Source organism: Acipenser ruthenus, chromosome 8 (assembly GCF_902713425.1).
Source record: "Acipenser ruthenus chromosome 8, fAciRut3.2 maternal haplotype, whole genome shotgun sequence".
NCBI lineage: Eukaryota > Metazoa > Chordata > Actinopteri > Acipenseriformes > Acipenseridae > Acipenser > Acipenser ruthenus.
Window position 1 is genome coordinate 38,049,052 of NC_081196.1, and position 23,190 is coordinate 38,072,241.

General features: G+C 38.6%; 3 protein-coding genes across 22 annotated transcripts in view; 1 reads left to right on the top strand and 2 right to left on the bottom strand.

Moving 5' to 3' along the window:
• caska (calcium/calmodulin-dependent serine protein kinase a) overlaps positions 1-23,190 on the top strand; it is a 205,891-nt gene that overhangs the window by 113,341 nt on the left and 69,360 nt on the right. The window lies entirely within an intron of this gene.
• LOC117407058 (probable G-protein coupled receptor 82) lies at positions 9,424-15,826 on the bottom strand. Its single transcript, XM_034011633.3, has 2 exons — positions 15,749-15,826; positions 9,424-10,633 (listed from the first exon to the last, which is right to left on the bottom strand). Exon 2 carries the CDS (start codon positions 10,627-10,629, stop codon positions 9,424-9,426), a length of 1,206 nt encoding a protein of 401 aa, XP_033867524.1. The 5' UTR covers positions 10,630-10,633; positions 15,749-15,826.
• Positions 17,679-19,723, bottom strand: gpr82 (G protein-coupled receptor 82). Its single transcript, XM_034011635.3, has 2 exons — positions 19,503-19,723; positions 17,679-18,679 (listed from the first exon to the last, which is right to left on the bottom strand). The coding sequence occupies exon 2, from the start codon at positions 18,673-18,675 to the stop codon at positions 17,689-17,691; it is 987 nt and encodes a 328-aa protein (XP_033867526.1). The 5' UTR covers positions 18,676-18,679; positions 19,503-19,723; the 3' UTR covers positions 17,679-17,688.

Sequence of the window (23,190 nt, forward strand, 5' to 3'; positions counted from 1 at the left end):
AATCTGATTTCTGTAGCAAGAGATTACATTTAATAATGTGCCTGAGGAGTGTTGGTTATGTTGGCAGATAGTCTACATGACGGCCATCTCAGCCCAAGGGAGGTGAATGGACTTTGAAATCCGCCTCGTGTTGGTTTAGTTCAAGTAAGGAGATAGACAAGATAGGAATTTGCAGTCAGTAAACCCAATACAAGAAGTGAATCTCATTTAAAAGAATATGATGCATTGCTGCTTTTTATCAACATGATATTGGACTGGAGATACATTTTGCTGATTTCAATTAAATTGCTTGCTGTGACACATGTGAAAAAAGCAGCTGTATTAGTGATAAGAGACAACTTGTATACAGCATTGAAGATATGTTTGCAGGATCTACTGTAGCATATTGATTCCATGAATGTATTTTTGTCATTTTTGTGATTTTAATTATTTATGTATTTATTGATTTATCAATTTATTTTATGCTGGAGACACCCGCCCAAGGCTTCTAAGAAATTAAAGAGAAAAATACCCCTAGAGTCTGCGAGAGCGGGGGCGGAAGATGACTCAACGTTGGACAACACGGTTAACGACTTAGGAACGGAAACAGATATGAGTATGGAGAGTACTTCAAAAAAGACTAGTTCAAGATCTGCAGTTAGCAAAGACATGGAACTCCAGGTTTGTGTCTGCGGCTGGAGCAAGGCGACAACGGTCAGGGGTTTGAAGATTCATCAAGGGAGAATGAAATGCTTGAGGGAGAAGGGACAAGGGCCTCGCATTGATCAGTACTTCTTACAAAGTCAGTCAAGTCAGTCGAATGAAATCCAGCGACAGGAAGCAAACTACAGTTCGCAGGATATCAGCACCCCTGTCATAGACATGAGGAGGACTTGCATGGACACAGTTAGTGATGAACCTAATGATCCTTGTGAACCCGGTCAGACAAACCAGCATAAGAGAGAAAAGAACCTCAACAGGCACAAGCCTGGAGTTAAATGGCCAAGAGCTTGTGAGAAAACTGCATGGAACACAGTAAATACAGATCTCTGCTTTGCATTGGAAAGATTAAGTGGAACAGTTGAAAAGAAGAAACGTAAATGGATGGAGACACATATGGATCACATTAGTTTACTGTAAAGCTACGTCTTAGTTGGTGCTTATCTTGGCGAGAGCCGAGTTCAAATCAGCATGAAGTTTTAACATCTACTCTCGTGTAATGGAAATCATAAATTGTGGACATATTCTGGAATACTAAGTGCATGTAAACATTGTGAATGCTGAGGCAGTGCTTGAATCCTGGGCTAGTTGTTGCTGTACAGTACAAGGAGACTTGATATGCTGACCTGATCAACCATGCATAGCTTGTGAGATCAGACTGCTGCCTCAAGGCTACTAATCGTCAGTTGAGCACTAAACATGCAGTAGATGCATACAGTATGATATAACAGATATTTTAACAAAGTAAGCCCACATTAGATTTTAAAATGGATAGATCAGAAGCACTGTAGTTAAAAAAACAAGATACTCTGCAATAAGAATAGATACTGTTCACTGTCCCATGCATACAAGTTTTGCAAACATCCAGAGTTTGAAGCAGTTGTGAAGCATCAATTTTTAACAAGTACACAGCAAATAGGTGTATGAATTAGGCCCTCCAAAAAACAGAGAGGAGTTGTTTATATAGTTGTGTTTTTTCTTGGGCAATGATGCTGTAGACTTGCTGCTGTAGATCAGTTCCCTGTCATATCTTATGCAGAATGCATAAATTAGACCTGCATTCTTTGGTTGTGAATTGCAGAGGAGACTGTAAGCGTGCCTCTTGAATGTTTTGTTCATTGCAAGGTACCCACCTGGGTCCAGGCTGCGTCTGAGTGCTGCGAGGCAAAGCAGGAAGCACTTGACTTCCACCAGTAGGCTGATTGTTTTGCAGTCTGCGTCACAAATAAGCAGGGAGAATGCTGGACTGACAACATGATAGGGAAAGAAACAGACTCCCAGAATAACTTGAATAACCAAAATCTTCCTGTGAACACGTGGTTTGCAGTGCGCAGGTGTAGTGGTGATGCAAGTGCTCCAAACAATGACGGACACAAAGTTCACGGTTCAAACTTTTATTTCTCTTGGTCTGCTTGAGACCGTTAAATAATAACGCTGGCTCTACACAACAATGCGTATAAACCACAGGGTTCAGTGCCGAAATAATAGTAACACACAGACACACAACACAGATACAGACACTACTCCCGATAGTGAGTGTTCTTGGTGCAGGTGTGGTGTCAGACAACAAGTATATTTTACAGGTGCAGTGTAGTCCGGGTTTGGTGCTGGCTCATAGCGACAGCTCCCGGGTTCATGTTAGACATGTACTAATGACAAACGCAGACAGTTAGCAACAGACAAACCAAAACACTTAACACTCACGATACATATATTAATGGTCTGTTTCCTTTCTCGGTCCTTGAGATAACCATAACAAAGGAACAGATTACAGCATCACATCCCCGGATATACCCTTAGTCACGCCCCCTGCGATAGCAAATTCAATCACGTCTCCTCCAATCCATGACTGACACATCGCGTACCGCATTAGGGCGATGACTTCCGGCATTGTGACTCCGCCCACTTCCTGGATGGCTGGCTTCCGACTGACCCTGGAATTAACTGCCAGACCATCCAGTACGAGGCACATTGTTCCTGTTACACAGCACCCTCACAGGTCGGGAGGGAGATTGTTGACTAGGATTCATTCGCTCTCTGTCACAGTTCCTCAGAACCATCTTTGTAAGCCTGATTTTACTGCCTGAGGGAAGACCTTGTCCAGATTTTGTAAGTGTGCTTACAAAATCCAAAAGGCTGTGGCAATACTGATCTTGGTGGCAGCCGACTGGTCGAGACACAGGTGCATTGATGTTTCAATGCTGCTGTTCCTAGGTTTAAATGAGTAAGTAGTAAGGTGTAGGAGTTGAACTTGTCAGTTTGAGTATTAATCACTGAGCCTGCTCTAAGCAGCTTTTTGTGGTTATGACATACAGAAAGTACGCTTTGGCCTTTTTTTTCTTGTAGATACAGTATGAGATTTAAGTTTTGGTTCCTCTGATGATACAGCTGTCTTTTTTCACTATCAGTAAAGCCGTTTAAAAGTAGCTTCTACCAGCAGTAGTTGCAAAGCATTGAACTACAGAGCGGGAAAAAAAATGCACACATTATAGTAAACATGTATTTGGTTTTTTTTTATGGCATGAATGAACAACATTTAATGATTGCTCCTTGAAGAGGATTGCTGCACTTCCTATATAGAAAGTGTGAGATCTAGAAAGCAAGGACAGTGCATATTAGGCTAACTTATATGCTTTATGCACTTAAAATTAAGATAAACTAAGAGAAAGTCCTTCTTAGAAAAGCAATTGTGCTTCCTGATGTGGACTTATCATTTATAATTCAATTTTCATAACTTTGAATCACCTCTCAAGGTATAGCACTGCAGAGAGCAGCCCTGTTTTTCTCTGGAGACGTTAAGAGCTTCCCACATCTCCCTGTGATGGACGTGAGTCAATTTCAGAGGAAGCATTTTATTCCAGGGCTTTACTCCATTCACTTGTAAAGCAGGATGCAACGATGGAGTTCCAGGTGGAAAAACTCCATCATCAAAGCACTATTAACAAATAATAGCTGAAGACCATGCTGGAGGTGTAACTTCAGAGAAAAAAAAAAAAACCCACAGTATAGCTACTTATTTATAACAGGAACGGATGCAGAGTGCACCCACCCTCTCAGCATTTTCACATGGAAATGACACTTCTTGACAGACGTCACCCTTCTGGTTAGGGAAGATCTGTTTAGTTTCTTAAGTGAATCTAAATTAAAATTACATAGAACAGCACTTCACAGTGTGTTGATCATATAATGTTATTTTATATTCTTGCTGTAAGGTTCATTGAAATCTGTTGTGGTCAGTTAGGGACATTTTGTAGAAAATGCACAGTCAGAGAGTTGCACTAATGTCCCCTTGCACCATGCTTCGGTTGAGACATGTCTGTCATTTACTAAAGGCAACAAGGCTTGAAATGCATACCTAGTTCTAACCTACTGTCCTACTGACTTTCAGTTGGTACCTATTAAGCCTGTGTTTAAAGTTGAGCTTGCAAGTCACTAAACAAAGTGGCAAAGAAGCTTGTGTATCTGTAGTTACAAAGTAACAAAAAATATGAATCATTACTTTGTATGGTTTCCGGTGAGGTACAAAATTTAAAGTTATTGGTCTTTCCTTGCTAACTGTACTCTGTGTTTAGCTGAGCAAGTGCACTGTAGGAGGCTGTGTGGTCCAGTGGTTAAAGAAAAGGGCTTGTAACCAGGAGGTCCCCTGTTCAAATCCCACCTCAGCCACTGACTCATTGTGTGACCCTGAGCAAGTCACTTAACCTCCTTGTGCTCTGTCTTTCGGGTGAGACATAGTTGTAAATGACTCTGCAGCTGATGCATAGTTCACACACCCTAGTCTCTGTAAGTCGCCTTGGATAAACGCGTCTGCTAAATAAACAAATAATAATTCAGATCACTGTATTTAAGAGGCATTTTAAGGAAGGAAGAGTATGTTACACTTAACTTAAACTCATGGTCAAGTAAATTGGGGTGTGGGTCCAATTTACTTGAAGACTGCAGCATATTCACAGATGGGTTGTGTCCTCATTTCCACAGTATAGATTTCTTCTGATGTTTAAGTTGTTTGTGTTTCCTTAATTTTCATGTACTGTTTCCTGAGCATCTCTTAGAAGAGAATGATGATCCTGTTGAGAGCATTATTCTGTGGGCACCCCCTCTACAAGTTACTATCATGACATGTTTTACTATCCTAGTCGTCGGGCTGGGGACACATTTATTTCTTTTAGTGAAGTCCTGCAGTATTCAGCTTGCAGCATACAGATACGTTTTCGTTTCACTATTTATACTTGTAGTCATGTTTTTCTGGCCTGTGTGACTGACTGGTCTTGCTGCATGACTGCTGATCTATATTTGCTACTGTGGCTGAAAAAAGATCTATCTACAGTCCTACACGCAATGCAGTGGTTTTTGCTCAAGTACCTTAAATATCATCTTTTTTTTTTTAAAGCAATCTAAGCCATGATTGAATTTGCTGTACTGAATGCTGATAACCTGGAACCACTAAAGTGGTGAAATACAGTACGAAAAGGCTCTGTAAAAGCACAAGGTTAGCTTACAGAATTGTGTAGAACTATTTATTTATCAGTCTTGATACAAAACTACTTAATTAATATACTGGCCTTTTCTACTGTACATTGACAAAAGAATTGGTCTATTTACACAAGTACTTTTCCCTCTTTTTAAAAAGTGCTATTTTAGATACTATCTCATCCAGTCTGTGCTTCCTTTTTTTTTCTTCCTGTCCATTTTGTATGTTTATTACAGCATTTGTTTTCTTTTTTTATTTACAATGCACATCTTTCTGATTTTTATTTATTGTATTTTATTCTAACAAGATGGGAATTGAGGTGTTACAGAACACCCTACAAAGTTTATAAGGAATACATTACGTTACCTTTGCTGTGCCCCTTGTTATCCATATCACAGCGTTATATTTTTAAACATTTGTAATCGCATGTCCTGAGTCATAAATCAGCTGGGCAATACATCTCTCAACATTTACTTGGGAGCGTTTGCCAAGAGAAAAAACAATGTCTTATAAGGATCGCAGTACATCCAGAACACTCCCTCCCAAACAATTCTGGTTTTCTGTTCCCACAATATGCCACTCATTTCAGTCAGAGCATCAGCATTGATGAAGGAGGGAGCATGAAGCAGGCCGGTCTTTGCTGGGGACTCCGATGGGAGCGTCGCATTGGCTGTAGCGCTCCCGTGGGTTAGGGAGGCAAAACCGGCAGGGACTGTTTCTCCTCATCTTGCTACAGCGAACCCTGCTGTGAGCTCAAAGGCAGACATCTGTAGGGCTGCCTTTGTTTTCCACAGGTCGGCAGCTCGCTGACATCTGCTCTCGAGTTCCTGGGTGACAAAGAAAGCTGGCTTGGTCGTGGCATTGGAGGACGTCCTCAGAACCTTGGGGTCTCCTGAGCCGTGTGGGGAATTGCTGTGGTAGGGGAAAAGCGATTGGGCATTCCAAGTTGGGAGAAAATCGGGGATAAAATAATAATTGGACACACATAAAAAAAATTAAATAAATTGTCCCGTTCATGGTTTATTTACCTATGATGTATGGGTAAATATGGACAAGGTGGGATACAGCAAATGTGCCTGGTGTTCTCCAACACTAATTAGACACATCACAGTATTTACTATTTTGAGTAATGTATGGCATAGAGAGAACATCAGAAATGATAATAACAAAATGTACCTTTTTTGCACAATTAATGTGCTGACTACTGCAGTATGGAGCAAACTCATTTTAGTTATTTATTGTGATAAACAACCCAACAGAAATACACAAAAAATCACATTTCACTTTTTGGAATCTTTAATGATTTTGTGTCCAGCATAACATTTGGAATGAGCACAGCTCCTCTCTCATGTAAACCCGGCTGCTTTCACTTCCATGTAGCAATCCCAGGCTTTGACTGCAGCTTCCTTCTGGCTGACGCGAAGACAGCCGCACCCAGTGCAGACCGAAGAGGCCCGCTTCCCATATTGGTAAAAACAGATTGTGTGTTTTGCCTAATACGCCATTAAGGCTTCAGAATGATCCAGATAAACAATCAATTCTTTGATTGTTCAGATTGAGCTCTCCGCAGGAAACAGGTGATGACACCCAGGTGAGGGGCAGTAATGCTGCTTGGTGATAGTTTGCCGTTCCAGTTGTAGAAACAGCTCCTTGTATTTGTACTGATTGCACGTCTCCAGAGTTTAAGGAAAGCCGGTACCTTTATGGAGAGCAAAAATCGGCACAAATCCAAGCAGCTGTTTCTTCAACTGTCTGATCAACAGCATTGACCATCGAATAATGTTAAGCTGACAAACAGACGTTTGGTTCAGATTTAGAAAAGGAGCCAGGGTCAGACACCCCGAGTCTGGGGGTGGGAGTTCTAAGATCAATGTGTTTATGCATGCAACATGCAACTTGAAAGAAACCAGGAGACCAGTATGAGAGTACCACAGGGTGTTGCAGTTTGCACTGAAAAATGCTGGAAACATGTACAATATCTTACATGTGAAATGCAATCAGGCATTCTCCAATTAGCCAAGTAACTTTTGGTAAATCATGCCGCCACGGTCTTTCAGTAATGTACTGAGTGCACCGTATGGTCTCCTGGAAATGTGTTGTTAACCTGAATTGCAGAAGTGAACTCTGACCATTGTGACATCATTAGAGGTTAGGCTTTCCCCTCAGCACCCAGTTCCTGTGGAACTACAATATTATGAGGTATATGACAAAACCATTGTCTGTAGCAAGTTTGCCACACACACTGCACCGCTCCACACTAACAAAGGTGACAATAGAGAAATGTAAAATTGAAGATCAATACCCTCACAGTACTGGATTATGCAACATATATAATATACATTTTAATATAGATTGCTCAGGATCTTTCAGCCATAGCGTGTGTTTTGCATTCTTTATTTCACAAACTATTCGTGACATCAGCCGTGCCACTTTCAGTGTTTACTGTGAAAAAATCATACCTGAAACCTCTTGGAATTCAATTCAGAACAGTGCTATCATCATCATTTAAAAGTATTCTCTTCAGCACTATTCTCTCTCTCATCCATGAAATGGACAGTGGACTAAATAAAGCTTGTTAATTTCTAACTTGTATATTAATAAAACAGTAAATAATAGCGTTTTAGGACTGCAAGGTCTGTGTATGGGTTACATTGAATCAGTGCTCAAAGTAGCGACAATTTTGTATTTTTTTATTATTATTATTAAAATACATTTGGACCCATGTTAAAAATGTTTAGTGCCTGCATCACAGGCGCATCTGTCCATACAGATCCTTATGTTACTGTATGCAGAATCTCTAGACATTAAAAAAAAATAAAATAAAAAAAAGGGAAAATGCATCTAAATAGTTTTATTACAATTTTCACTACATCAGTCTAAATGGAAGTGGCAAACTGATCACTTAATGTGCAGGTATTTAATTATGTAAATAGGTTAGCTTCACAGCTACAACTACTGTACAATCAGAAAGGTTTGTTTTACTTTCAGCATGTTTTCGTCCCGGCATTACAGGAGAGCACAAATAAAATTAAAGGTAATAAAATAAAAAAGCAGATTTTGCATACCTTTTAAAAATTTAATTAACAAGTCATCTTTTTTTTCTTCTGTCCTCGTAGAAGTCAGTACATTTTACACTAGTCGCGTTGGTAAAGTTGAGTGCTTCAACAAAAATCACTTATATATTGCAAGTCAAGGGCATTAAAAAAAACAACAAAAACACTGTATCTATGACCCCTGTGATGATGATAATTATAATAAGAAGAATAAATAATTGAGTACCTTCATGTATCTGCTTATTGATAAAACCCATCCCTGCACTTCTAAAGTGTTACAGTATTGTGGTTATTATATTTTAGATTTGTCTGTGTATAAATTATAATTGTATAACTGTAACTTATACTGTAAGTACAACTATGTTTACCATGAACATGTTTGCTGCAGGTGGTTCTTGAGATCCATCTTGGCAGCTGCCGATGTACAGCAGCCAGACACTTTTCTCGTCTATCTAAGCTTAAAGTTTAAACGCCGCTTTGGCAATTAAAAAAATGACAGCCGCTTGTCTTTCATACAGTCGTGGCAGTGGCATTCCACAACCACACAACTCCTTGTCATTTTTTGGAAATTACAAATGGAAACTCTGTCTGACAGCTTTTTGTTTTCAGCGGCTCCGAGCTGATTAGTTTACGAATCTGGGGTAATGTACTGCAGTTATTCTAAGTAAGCATAGTAATGAAATTACTGTTCACTATTACCTATTCTAAAGTTTGTTTTGAACTGCTTTTTTTTTTTCTGTGCAGAAAAACAAATCTGCAAAGTATTGCATATATAGGCAAAAATATAGTTAAAAATGTATACATTAATATTATATTATTTTGAACAATAATTTTTATTTATATTTAATAAACTTCAATGCAGTTATGGGCAACCATTTTCTTTTTCTGGCGACCATAAAGAAAAAAATAAGAGCCTGTTGGCGCCTAAAATAAAAAGCTTACTTCGAGCACTGCATTGGTACACTGAGCAGGAATTCAACAGCATCTGTGCATCACTTTTTTAAAGAGATATTTGAACAAGGGAAGGCACTTGTCGTTTTCTATATTGCCAGACCCGTACGCATTGTTATTTCAAAGCATGGGTTTGCAATTGAGTCTTTGCAAAATTTGTACTCTCTTCTCAGGAAACTACAGTAATTATCTTCACTTTCCCACTCCAGCATAATAACAGAGTCTCTTTCTCAAGTTGATCATGTGTCTTCATTCGCAAGTGCAGATTTGCAACCTATGAACAGAATCCCACTTCGAACTGGACAATACAGATGTGCTGTACTGTACAAAGCTCTCTGAAGTATGCATTTGTGTCTCCATAGTTCTGTGTCTGAACTGTAAAGGCTGTTCTCCTTTTGGAGTCTCTATACATTTTGTAACCTGGACTGTGATTTGGGAGTTTGAGGGCTGAGCTGTCTGGGAACTAGCCAGAGCATTATGGAAGTGCCTTCGAAATGTCTTATCCAACAGAAAGTACGTGAGGGGATCCAGGCTGCTTCTGAATGCTGTAAGGCACAGGAGAATGTTTTTCACTTCCACCAGGGTTGTTAGCTTGTCACAGGCACAGGTCCCCACCAGGCTAACAAACACAGCCTTGAAGATGTTGTGTGGTAGGAAACAGACGAACAGCACTACCTGAATGACCAGAACATTCCTGAAAACCTTGTTGTAAACCCGATGTCTTCCTGGGATAGCTGCACCTTTCTGTATGTTGTAAACATGTCTCGCTATAGACAAGTACAACACAAAAACCACCAGAAAGCAGATGAAGGAGAGGCTGATGGCAAAGAGACTACCCAATTGAGAGGTTTTCCCTCCAGTTTCCACCTGCTTACCATAGCAGGCTTCGATGTGCTCTACTCCAACTTCAGTGATGGAATAGTATGCTGCCAGCGGGACTGTCCCGCCAACCACAATGATCCACACAGAAAGACATAGGATTTTGGCAAACTTTAATTGCCGGAAACCTTTCAGGAAGCCAGACAGGAAAAGCCTTCTCAAAACAGAAGGGTAACAGTAGCAAGTCTTTTTGTTATGCTTAATTAGTATTGCGTAGCGGCTGATGGCAATCCAACTCAGTAGGACAATGCTGATGTTGATATTAATGTACAGAATGGGGGTCACGATCCCGACAGTGAATTGGCAGATCACCATGTCTGTTTTCCACGAGTATCCTTTGGCATAATAAAGAAACAAGAAGGGAATGATCATGCAGAAGAGCAAATTAGAAACGACCAGGTTGGTCAGATAGAAATGGGTGGGTGTTTTTAACTTGATCTTCTTCAGAAATATCCAGAGAGACAGGGCATTGCCTGGCAGGCCTGTGATGAGAATGAAGAAGTAGAGGGTCGGAAGGACGACTGTGGTGGCGATGGAGGTTTCCAAGCATGACATGTTGGAACTTGCATTCGCCATTGATCTGGAAGGGATAATAGTAAAGCCTTGGTTAATGCAATAGCACAGTGGCTCTCAAACTTTTTTTGTTCGCGGATCACCTGAATTTTTTTTTTTTTTTTTATCTTGACCACACAATAAATAGTATAGCTGACTGAAAAATAAGCACATACAAAAATCACTAGAATACTAATAATAACCGTAGACTTACCTTTCTTTGTTTCAATGCGATGGGGGGGGGGGGGGGGCTGTTTCTGTGAGCAAAGTTATTTTAAAATTAGAGTTTTAAAGAATGGTTCTGGTTTACTTTTCATTAACATGAATTTACAGAAAAGGGAAAAAAACAAATCTCCATCTATAATCTTTGTTTATAAAAAGGAGTGTTTGGATGCTGCATGCTGATTGGCTGTTGAGATTTCTTTACTGTGCAATATAGTACAAAGCATGGCAGAATTAATTTTTGCCGAAGCAGTTCAATTAATAAAATATCAATACGCAACATATAAAACTCGCAATAAATATACACATTATTGTGTGAGGTGATTTCTTCACATTTGGTCTTTTCGGAGGCATGACGGTGTACAAGTGCATAGAATTACAAGACGCGAAACCTCTGTTGAAAAAAAAAGCAAGAGACACAAAGATTTAACAAGTCAACAACTTAATGAAATCGAAGAAAACAAAAATGTTTTGGCAGCTGGTGTTTTTTTTTATTTGATGAAAAATAAAGACATGGTAATCGACTTTAAACAGTTTGTCTTGAAAATCTGAACGGTCTGCTACGATAATGCTGTGCTTCAGTGCGTAATTCTGCAGCTCATGCGCCCTCAGTTTTGTTATTTTAACCTCTGTGTTGGTCTCAATCGCTCCGTAAACAGTGCTGACATAAACTGCAATGATAGCCTGTAGTGACCAAGCCAGTCATGTATTTTTGTATTAGCTTCTCCAGGTCAGCAGTAGTAATGCGTGGGTTGGCATTTTTAAATGCTTGGTCACTAACAAGGCTAACATTGTGGGTTATGTCAGCTCTGTTAACAGAGCGATTCAGACCAGCATGGAGGCTTCATTCATTTTAATTAATTACAATCAATGGAAAACCTCCAGTTTAATGTTTACAACAAATAATTGAACCTTGTTTGAGGGACTATTTTTTCTCCAAAGCGGAGGAAAATCATATACACACCAAGTTAAGTGTTAAATTGTAGTGATTCACATGATTTCAGGATAAATTCAGTAGTTCCTGTAGGTTCCCTCTGCTGGGTAGTGCATTTCAAAGCAAAGACTCAACCATGAGCACCAAGGCGCTTTCAAAATAACTCCGGGACAAAGTTGTTGAAAGGCACAGATCAGGGGATGGGTATAAAAAAATATCAAAGGCCTTGACTATCCCTTGGAGCACGGTCAAGACGATTATTAAGAAGTGGAAGGTGTATGGCACCACCAAGACCCTGCCTAGATCAGGCAGTCCCTCCAAACTGGATGACCGAGCAAGAAGGAGACTGATCAGAGAGGCTACCAAGAGGCCAATGGCAACTTTGCAGGAGCTACAGGCTTTTATGGCCAAGACTGGTCAAAGTGTGCATGTGACAACAATATCCCAAGCACTCCACAAATCTGGCCTGTATGGTAGGGTGGCAAGAAGGAGGCCATTACTCAAGAAAGTCCACCTTGAATCCCGTTTGAGATTCTGTAGCCATGTGGCAAAAAGTTTTGTGGTCTGACAAAACTAAAAAATAGAACTTTTTGCCCTAAATGCAAAGCGTTATGTTTGGCGCAAACCCAACACAACTCAACACCCAAAGAACACCATCCCTACTGTGAAGCATGGTGGTGGCAGCATCATTTATGGGGATGTTTCTCATCGACAGTGACTGGGGCACTTGTCAGGACCGACGGGAAAATGAATGGAGCAAAGTACAGAGAAGTCCTTGAGGAAAACCTGCTGCCCTCTGCAAGAAAGCTGGAACTGGGATGGAAGTTCACCTTTCAGCATGACAAAGACCCAGAGCACACAGCCAAAGCTACACTGGAGTGGCTAAGGAACAAACAGGTATATGTCCTTGAGTGGCCCAGTCCAGGGCGACTTACAGTCGTAAACAAAGATACATTTCAAGAATCACAGTACAAGTATTAATACAATTAAGAGCAAGATAAAATGCAATCACTTCGGTTCCCTATCCCAACAGACGAACAGCTGTAATTGCTGCCAAAGGTGCTTCCACCAAGTATCAACTCACGGGGGGTGGAGACTTATCCAATTATGATCTTTCAGTTTTGTATTTTTAATATATAATCTTTTTCTCAATAAAAACTTTTTTCCCTTTGACAGCGTGGAGTGTGGTGTGTAGACAAGTGGAAAAAAATCCTCATTTAAATGCATGAAACTCTGAGGCCACTGACACAACAAAATGTGAAAAAAGTTCAAGGGGGTGTAGACTTTCTATATCCATTTTATAATATAAGCAGGATAACACTCCAGGGCTTGTGCGGTGTGTTAATGCAACATAGCGCACACCTTGTCGTGTGTTACTTTACAAGCTGCTGTGTTGAGTGCACGTGAGCGCAATACACAAACTCCCTAGTAACAAATACTTGTTAGACACTCCAAAACCTATATATTTTTGACATTTTTGTTTTACTTGGAGATATTATCCATGTATGCATTTTCTTCCTGCATCTGTAGCTGAGTTTTGAAGGTCTCAAATTTTGGGTTTGTAATGGGATCTATAAATTATGCTGCTGCTTCCTTTCCATAATTCTGTAACCTTTCCACGGACCACCTGAAAGGAGACAGTGGACCACCAGTGGTCCACGGACCACAGATTGAGAACCACTGAAATAGAAAATACACAAGCTTTGTTTCAGCAAACACATGCAAGTGTACATCTATTTATAACACAAGATATGTGTTTACTGGACCAGGCCCTGGTTAGTTGACACTGTACAGTATTTATTATTATTAAGTAAGTGTCATTCAGTACTCAATGTAAGATCCTGTACCTAATGCCACATACACATTGCACCATCTAAAGAGTTCCTTTTTGGGGAGGGGAAGTTGAACTTGGTTCCCATTTACATGTATTATTTGCAAATATGTGGACTGTCAAAATGAGTGCATAACCAAAAAGTAAGCTGGAGAAGATCCAGTAACCTTAATACAGTGTATCGAAAAACAAATGAATGAAATGATATAATAACCACTCAGAATGGATGGAAACTGAATACTGTAATTGTGTGTTTTTATTTTTGTGTGTGTGTGTGGGGGGGGGGGGGGTTCAAACAGTGTCCATTTGTTTCTGGGCTAGTCTTGTGGATGCTCAAGCCCCAGATTGCAGGTACTCTAGAGGGGTTCAGAACCCCCCGGTACACGATGTGAAAATCAGCTTCTGTGGCTGATTAGAAGCTTTTTTTTCTTATTGTATTTCAGATTGTATTAATTAATCTGCCGTATCCAATTGATACTGTTAAATCCAAGGTGTTTGAATAGGCATGGGGTGCTGAGAACAAATTGATCATTTTCAACATTTTAAAGCCTACGGTTAGTGATGCATACACTGTCTGTGGCTCTCAGTGCTGTAACTGGAAGTCTAAACTGCCTCAGAATGTTTGTGCACAGTGCTTGATGATGATGATGTGGGATATCGCCTGTGATCTAAATGTTTTGATGTTTGTGTTCACTGCTCATTGCATGAAGCAGGACAGATATCTAATCTGCAATAATAGATTATCTGGCAATTTGTTAAAAGCACAGGAAACTATTCTCCTTGACTCTTAATTTAGGGTAAAATCAATAAAACTCTGCTTAATCCGTGTTTTTTTTAATTCTATTTTAAGCTAACTGGTTCAATTATATCGCTAGTTTCTATTTTGGTTAGTACCTTTTAATTCTTTTTTTTTTTTTTTTTTTTAAAGGTGTTTCCATTCATTTTTTAAATGTGCTTGCTGTTTTACAAGAGTTCTATCTTTTTGTATTATTACTTTTATTTTTTTTTAATACCATACCAAATCAAGTTATAAGCTCATGCAAACATCTGCTCTGAAACAGTGCACTCAGTACAGGATGTACACATTTGGCTCCTAAATAGGGGTATGTGACAGGTTAGCGTCACTGGCAAGGCTGTTTCCGCCATGGAGAGAGACTCAGACACTAGAAGCTGCAAGTTTAAGTGCTATTGTGCATGTTTATTTACAAAAAACTAGACAAACACACTAAAGTAACAAATAAACAGACACAAGGGCCCAAAATAAATGATTCAAACAAATGACGAAAACGACTGTACATACTCCCTTCAGTCCAAACAAAGCACAACACACACCAAAACACTAACACTATCCTTCACCAACATTAACTCTGATATTACCACCTGTGATTTCCCTTTTTATACATCTGTGGCTGGAGCCTAATTAATCATAAATCATTCAATTATGGCCCCAGCAACATTCCCACATGTTCTGGCAGGGAGGAAACCCTTTGGTGTAATATCTTATTTATTTTTTTTATTCTATAGCTGCGTATTAAAGCAAATTTAAATGCACAAAAACATAATAAAGCTGTATCTCCATATTTGTGATATTAATAAACTACTCAAGTTGGTTATCATGGTTTATCATGTTACCAGAACCCCTCAATTAAATGACATCCGTATTTAGTTGTGTGTATAGTAAGTGGTTACAAAAAAAAAAGAAAAGGATCGGTATATCTCGGAATACTAAAGTGTAAATACAGTTTAAAAATACGTGTCCAAATATCTGAATTTTAAATCAATTTTTTTTACAGAAAACTAAATTATAAACCAACTTGATTGGAACGTTACAAAACTTTACTTTTGTGTTATCCTTTTGGTTATTAGTTTACTGTGGTTAGTTATTTGTATATTTAACCATCCATTAACATTGCTTTATCTTTGGTTGGCAAAAATATGTAAAACAAGAAACCAAGCCAAATAAAACAAAGGTTTTAGCTTTACCTTATCTGTGCTTTAGTGTTTTTTAAGTTATCAAAGATGATTTTTACAATAATTTTGTCTATCTGTTTTAGTCATTTTTAGGAAACATTCAGTTCTAACTTTAAAATATACCCCTGCCTATCATATACAATTCTAATATAACCTTGATTGAATACAATTAAATGCATGCTTACCAAAGTGGTTTCTATTTTAAACCAGACAAAGACAAGGGGAGACAGTCCTCATGAATCTTCTTGCTGCTGTTGCTGAAGATAATACATCGTGGAGAGGAAGCTCAGTAGATGAGGGCAGTATTACAAACACACATACACACACACACACACACACATACACACACACACACACAAAACCACCTGCTACTGCTATGGGAAAGGCATGTTTTTTAGTGAGGAAATTACCATATACTTTTACCATATAGATAGATAATCTTACATATTTGTTTTTTGTGTTAATTTTAAAATCATTTCTTTTTACTGCATTTCAAAAAGATCATGTGTCATGATGTCGATAGATGACGCTTGCAAATGCTGTGTTTGATGCACAAGGCATCTTTCTTCATTAGTAGTACAATCAGAATTATGCTCTTTTTTGTATGTATTAAAGGAGTGCTTTTCAAGATTTAATAATCTGCAGTATTTGCTAACTTCTTACAAAGACTATCAATATAATCACTGTTCCTCCTTTTCTTTTGTTGAAGATCTTTTGGTTCTTAGTTGTATTTTAAATTTGCTGTAAATTGACACATGTAGTACTTTCAAAAACAATGCTTTTTGCCCTACCTGCAAAACAGACTATGCAAAGATGCCAGGATGCAGGAGTTGATCTGTCGTGTTGCATTTTAAGTATTTTCATTTTCTGCATTAACACAAACAAACAAATGAAGACCCACAAGAAAATATAAACAGCGTTCAGAAGGAATCTATTATTAATAATAGTAATAGTAAAAATAAAAACAGCCGTGCATGCTACCTGTACAGTAATTTTAGCTGGCAAGATGCTCTACATTCATTGTTTTACTGGTCATAGCTTTGCACCTAGTGGCCAGTAGCATCCATTGCAAGTTAAAACAGGTTGATCTCATTTAATGCAGTAAAAGCACCTTTTCCTATTTTGAGGCACCACTAGGAGGCACACATGTAACAGGGATTGTGCTGTACAGTTGCTGACACTGTAGTGTCACCAAAGTGTTTAAACCATTGTTTGTTGACAGAGTGGTGGAAATAACACTCCTACATGTATTTTTGAGACATTCTAGGTTTTACTGTTGGTTTGTGCTGTGGTTAGTGTTTAAACTCCTTGAGACTCTCTGTCTTGTCAGCTACAGTATTTATTTATTTATTTATTTGGCAGATGTCTTTATCCAAGATGACTTATGGTGTGTTACAGGGTTACAATGCAAGCTTAGTATTTAAATACAGCATAGTAAGACAAACAATACCACAAAAATACAAAATGAACTAGGATGCAACTAGTTACAAGAAGTTATATCTACATATGACATATTAACAGTGCAGTAATACAGCGATAGTGCATTAGCTGAGGATCCATTAACACGGTGCATAGGTCAGGGAAGTCCAGTGCATGGTAGGAGGAGATCAAGAGACCTACAAGTACAGTCTAAGTGAGGCTGTGTGGTCCAGTGGTTAAAAAATAGGGCTTGAGCCAGGAGGTCCCCAGTTCAAATCCTGGCTCACTGTTGTAAGTGACTCTGCAGCTGATACATACTTCACACACCCTAGTCTTTGTAAGTCGCCTTGGATAAAGGCATCTGCTAAATAAACAAATAATAATAAAACATACTGTATAGACATCCAGCTGTGAAATGTATACAGTATTTAATTCTCAACTTGGTTAGGAATTATTTATTAAAGCGTTCTGTTATTGATTTCCACTTATCTTCACCGTGACCCAGTAATATTATCACCTCATGTACTTTATTGATCTATGGGACAGATATTCCATTTTCTCTTTGCCTGCCTGCTTGCTTACCATGGACAAATCGATATATTAAAATATCGTATATGATGCAAAATAGTTATTCTTGTTGTTAGATGCTGGAGGCTGTACAGATTTGCCAGCAGAGTCGTTACAATGTTATTTCAGGATGGTATTCTTAACTGCAGGTAGTTTCTGGTAAACAGTGGCCAATTGCATGCTCTGCATCAGTGCAACTCTGGATATTTCTTGTGCTAGAAGCAGCCCTGGCTTTGCAGCATCTGAAGTGAAAAGAGAGGTGGAGCAGGGGGAGAACGCAGCAGCTGAGAGCTGCCAGCAGAATGGTGCCAGCCTTGGCTTTGTACTGCTTCCTCTGCCACGTGCAGTCGCTGGAACTGGACAGCAAGAGCATGGCTCTCTCTATGTGGTACGGCACAAAGCACACCACAAAGACCAGCACGGTAGCCAGGATCTTTCTCCGCACTTGTAGGCTGACGTTTTGATTTCTCATCACTAAATTTCCATCCTGCATCCGCTGAAGATGGTAAACCAGCAGGGTATAAAACGTTAATAGGATGATTAAAATTAAAAAGAACAATGCAATGCACAAGGCGTGTAACAGGTTGTAATTATTCCTGGTTTTGCTGGCAATGAGGTCGAAGCAGGATTTAGCTGGCACAGAGTTTCTTGGAAGGTTGTGAATGAGATTCGATAAGGTTACACAGAGTGTCCCAATCCATGTGAGAGCACAAAGGAATTTGCACATTTTGGGGTTTTTGAATAATTTAAAAAATACATGTTGTGGTCTCACTACACTGGCGTACCGGTTAATACAGATCCACATTAGGAAGCAAATATTGCAGTACAAGTTGATGTAAAAAAGTGATACAGTTGTAAAAATGGTTGCTGTGCACAAGTAGGCATTTGGTTCCCACTCCGAGCTGCGTTGATAATACACTATCCGGAATGGGAAGCTGCAGCATAAAAGCAGGTCTGCAGCTGTCATGTTGATTGTGAAAATCCCAGTCACTGTTTTCTCTGCTTTCCACAAATCCCTTAGAACAGCACCGTTGCTAAGTAATCCAACAATGGTTAAAACACTGTACAACCAGGTGAAGATATCTTTTTGATAGTTGTCAAAAGTGATATTGCATATGTCCGCCATTGAGCTGAAACAAAAACAACATTCCTTGAGTTTCCTGTTTTGTCTTCACCACAGCAGTCAAAACCGAACAAACCAAAGTGCCTTTGAAATGTGTATTTGCTTTACTCCCAACACAAAACAGCAGACCAGTAAACTCAGAACAACAGACCAGAATACAATTGTGAATTACTGGTATACATAAGTGTCTGTAGTAGGCACTGTAGCCATTTAATCCTAGGGTAGTCTATAAACTAACATTTTGCTGAGAGTTATAACTAATATATATATATATATATATATATATAAATTAGCTTTGGTCACTATGTATAAACATCACCAAAGGGTTACATGCAGTTGTTTTTTGTTGTTTTTTTACCATCACTGTCTCAATGACAGAAGGGTCTGTCATATCTACAAACAAAACAGATACAAAAACACTAATCTGACAAGTATTGTAAGATGTATAGTACTTTTAGTTTAATATCTTTTGTGAAAGGAACTGATTTCTCCAACAGTTAGGATAAATAAACATAAAAATATCCATTTGTATTTATTCTCAGAGTTTATCTGGGAATGACCCCTAACTTCCTATCACACCAACTCCTACTTAAATTATATAATGAATGTCTTTTGTGTGTAAACAGGAATGACGCTTTTAGGAACTAAAATGGCATAATTCAGGGAGGAAAATTAATCTCCCGACCTTGCTGTTATCACAAAAAAAGAACAAACTTGTCGCTCTAACACCGGGATAGCCATTTGTCTTATTTATTTATGTATTTTTTTTTTTTTTTTAATGAAAAACAGATTTAAAATCTATCTAAAAAAAAAAAAAAAAAGTAGCGTACCTGTGCTGGTGTAGGTCTCAGTGAGGAAATGGCTTTCACACTGCGTTGGGTCTGAAGTATCAGTTCTCAGAAAATGCCTCAGATTGTGGAAGTAACGAGCAAGGTATGCACATCATTTTCACATGCTGTGATCTATCCATTACATCACATCCTATGTTTTTCAGAATTCAGAGTATTTTTAAGTACTGATGATCTCTCACAGCTTTTATATCTCTTACTTGTATAGATACATAAGAAGGCTGGGGTTTTGATATCGTTTTTGTTTCAGAGCATCATTTTACAGGAGTTTCCTGTGTCCGGTGGGTGGTGTTCATGTCAGAAACACTTGTAGATGCAGTCACAGCTTATACACTCTGAGGAAGCGTGGGTGGCATGAGTGAGCAAACCTGTAAATATTGAAATGCATGACTAGAGAAGTGTTATACAGTGAAGCCTTTTTGTTAAGGCCAGTCAAGGGTCCAACAAAATGTGCTGGTGTAGGTCTCAGTGATAACACTGAAGTCAGTGGAATTGGGATTGTAAAAATATGGCCTTAATTGCAGGGAAGCCTTTGTTCAGATGTTGCTTTTAAGCAAAGTTTCATTGTATTTACAAGTAAACCATCAAATTAAAAAGGATGAACAGAGATAATCCCCTTGGTAGCACAAGCACACTTCTGTTGAAGTCTACTGAATTGTGCATAGCCTTAGAAACAATGAATACAGTGATCACTTGCAGGAACACACTGATACACACCTTTTGGTCATTTCAAATGAATATAGGGGCTAAAAAAGCACACTGCAAAAAGAAATACATTTTTTAACTTGGCTTTTATTTACATTTGATTAATTTTTTTGTTGGTGTGCTCTAAGAGACAAAGACCTGGTGGAACCTTCATTGCTTACCTGTACTATACTCCTTCACCAACAGGTGGAGCTGTGCTCATTTCCCCAGCTGAGAGTACACCATCAGATAGAACATTTCTGTGCATTAGTCATATAAGGTCTTGCTGCATGAAGGTAGAATATTTCTTATCAGAAGAAAAGGGAAACTGAATATTAATCGTTTGCCATAGTTAGTGAAATAGAAAGGCATGTAGTTATATTGTTGTTCCTTCACTGTTAAAGGCACCCTGTGGTCTTTGCCAGAAGGGCAGGTCTAAAGAGGAAGTCAATTAAAACAGTACTTTATTTACAATACTGGAGTTAGGCACATTTTGTAGCTTACATTTAAAAAAAAAAAAAACTTTTCTAATGTACCATTATTGAATTAAGTGGCGGATTGCACATTTAACAAGTTTCATGATGTTTCAACAAAGAAACCCAGACTACTCAAAACTAATATTAATTTGTGCACTCCTTAAAACTAAACACAGGACCACAATGTTACTTTAAAAATGGTATATAGTCAGGGGTTCACAAAACTTTTATCATTAGGTTGTCACGCGAGTACCAGCAGAAATGGTTTGGTACTCTCCAGAATTAGCTTGTCCGTATTGCTGGTTATTACAGTTCAACAAATCGCCCACATTCTGTATTTATTTCAATAGCCTACCACCATATTCCTGTCCTGGGGATTCAAAAGTAAAAACCAAAACACTGTCACTTTATTAGTGTTGTTGAACACTGTAATTTTATTAGTGTTAGCGTGACAACACAACAGTATTTAACTGAGGGGGTGAAAATATTATTTTAAGTATATTGCTTCAGTACATGTATTTCTTTTAAACTCATCCGCTCTCAGTTTAGGAAGTGAAGTGAAGTGTCAGCGAGCTTCACAACATCACTCCCTGTAACTGCATCCCTCTTCTCTGAATGGATGGCTTAATAAAGATCCCTGCTACCATTTCGTTGTTTCAAGTGCCCATTAAAGAAAATTATTGCTGTTATGAACTGGAGTAGTTCCACCTGTCGCTCTCCATGTTGTAATAAAAACTCGACACAGCCAATGGTGGCACTAGCAGGGAGGGACTTTTTAGTTAAATTGGAACCCTGACCCGGAATAGAAAACCCTGAGTCTCCGGGGAAAATCGGGAGGTTAGGCAGGTGTGGGTCACAGCAGATAATATGCTTGACCTTGCAAGTGTGAGCACCCTTTCTGCCTTTATGAAAAATGCTTTCCTGTTCAAAAATGTTCTGCCAGTATGCTTTTGCGTCTTAAAAAACAATCTGGAAGTCCACTTGTTTTTTTTTTTTTTTATTCGTATGCATGCGTACCTGTTACGTGAACCCATGTTTGTAGTTGGTCTGTACAAGTACTCTTGAGTACTTTTTGCATGTTTTTTGTTGGCAGGTATTAAATTAAACCTATTCAAAATGTGTTGAAGTGCTACAAATTGAGTTATTTATTGACAATTAATACACAGTGCTGGTGTTATATTCCTTCAGTGGTCAACAGTATTGACATGCTGAATACAAAACTCAGATTTTTATATACATGTATACATGTTATGCACATACAAATTACATAGTTTACTCAGAACAGTCTTTCCCATCGACTTTCATCGTGTAAATAAGGTTACCTTTAGCTATCATTTTATTTTTTTATTTGTGTGCAGCACGCCATCCATTCTGCAGAGCAGCTGATAAGATTTTGTGCATTATAAATCTTATATGCTTGCCATAAATAATGCAAGCCTGGGAAGTGCAAGGGCATTTTATGAGGGAGTGAAATGTCTGATCTGGCTTTCAATCAACAAACGATTGATTCAGTAGGTTCTCTGCAAGAGGTTTAATCACAAATACATATATTATTTTAGATACATTATTTGAAAGTTAACAAAGGTTGAGAGTAGATTCTAGTTCTTCTCACTAGCGTGTATTTCTATTCAGAAGTGGATTATTTCAAATCACCACAATTACATCATGTTAAAGTTGCTGCAGATTAAGCTCCGGTTTAGGGAAGTTATTACCAGTTCCTCTTCCTCTTGGGGTATAGTGCATAGCCTGCAGTAATTCTTCATGTAAGGGTCAGTCCTCTTTGCTACCCCCTCTTGTTTGTTGTGTTAATATGTACAGAACCTTAAAGCGTCCCAGTTCACAGCCATCAGTAAAATATATGAAAAGTTTTGAGTTAACCTTGTACTTTAAAAAAAATATATATATATATGGTGAGCCTCACTTTTTGTACTTTTTAAATAAGACTTTATAGGGACACTGCAAAAAAAAAAATTAAAGTAGTACGGTCTGTTCTGCCCCCTGCCCCCCTCCACACAGGTTTGAAACCTGTTGCATGTTAACCAAGTGTTAAAACAATAACAATAAAAAGTTGTGAATATAAGGTATGAGGTCTGTTCCCAAGGACTTTTTTATTTCATTTTTCTGTCTTGACCTCCTGCTCACCTACAGATTGTTTTTCAAGATGTTTAATGTAGATGACTGTGAAATAATGACACTATAAATCATGTATTGTATCTTAAGGCAGGCCTTCAAACCAGTTGAGGGTAAGCAAATTAAGAAAATAAACTGTTCAGCAGTGTTGTTCTATCACTCAGAGTGAGAGACATGATCCTAAATGTTAGTGATATCTGCGCTGTTCCAGCAAAAACAGTTTTAGGCAGTAGTTTTTATATATCACATCGCAATGCTGCACAGTTTCTGCTGCCGGTTTTAACAATTGCAACAGCCAGTGTTCTGACAGAAATACAAAAATTGTGAGAGTATAAAACCAGCAAGAAACGGCACATTTACAGAAAGTAAAAGATCACCTG

Excerpts from the sequence above, each read along its gene's own strand:
- LOC117407058 (XM_034011633.3), bottom strand. The coding sequence starts at position 10,629 with ATGGCGAATGCAAGTTCCAACATGTCATGCTTGGAAACCTCCATCGCC.
- gpr82 (XM_034011635.3), bottom strand. The coding sequence starts at position 18,675 with ATGGCGGACATATGCAATATCACTTTTGACAACTATCAAAAAGATATC.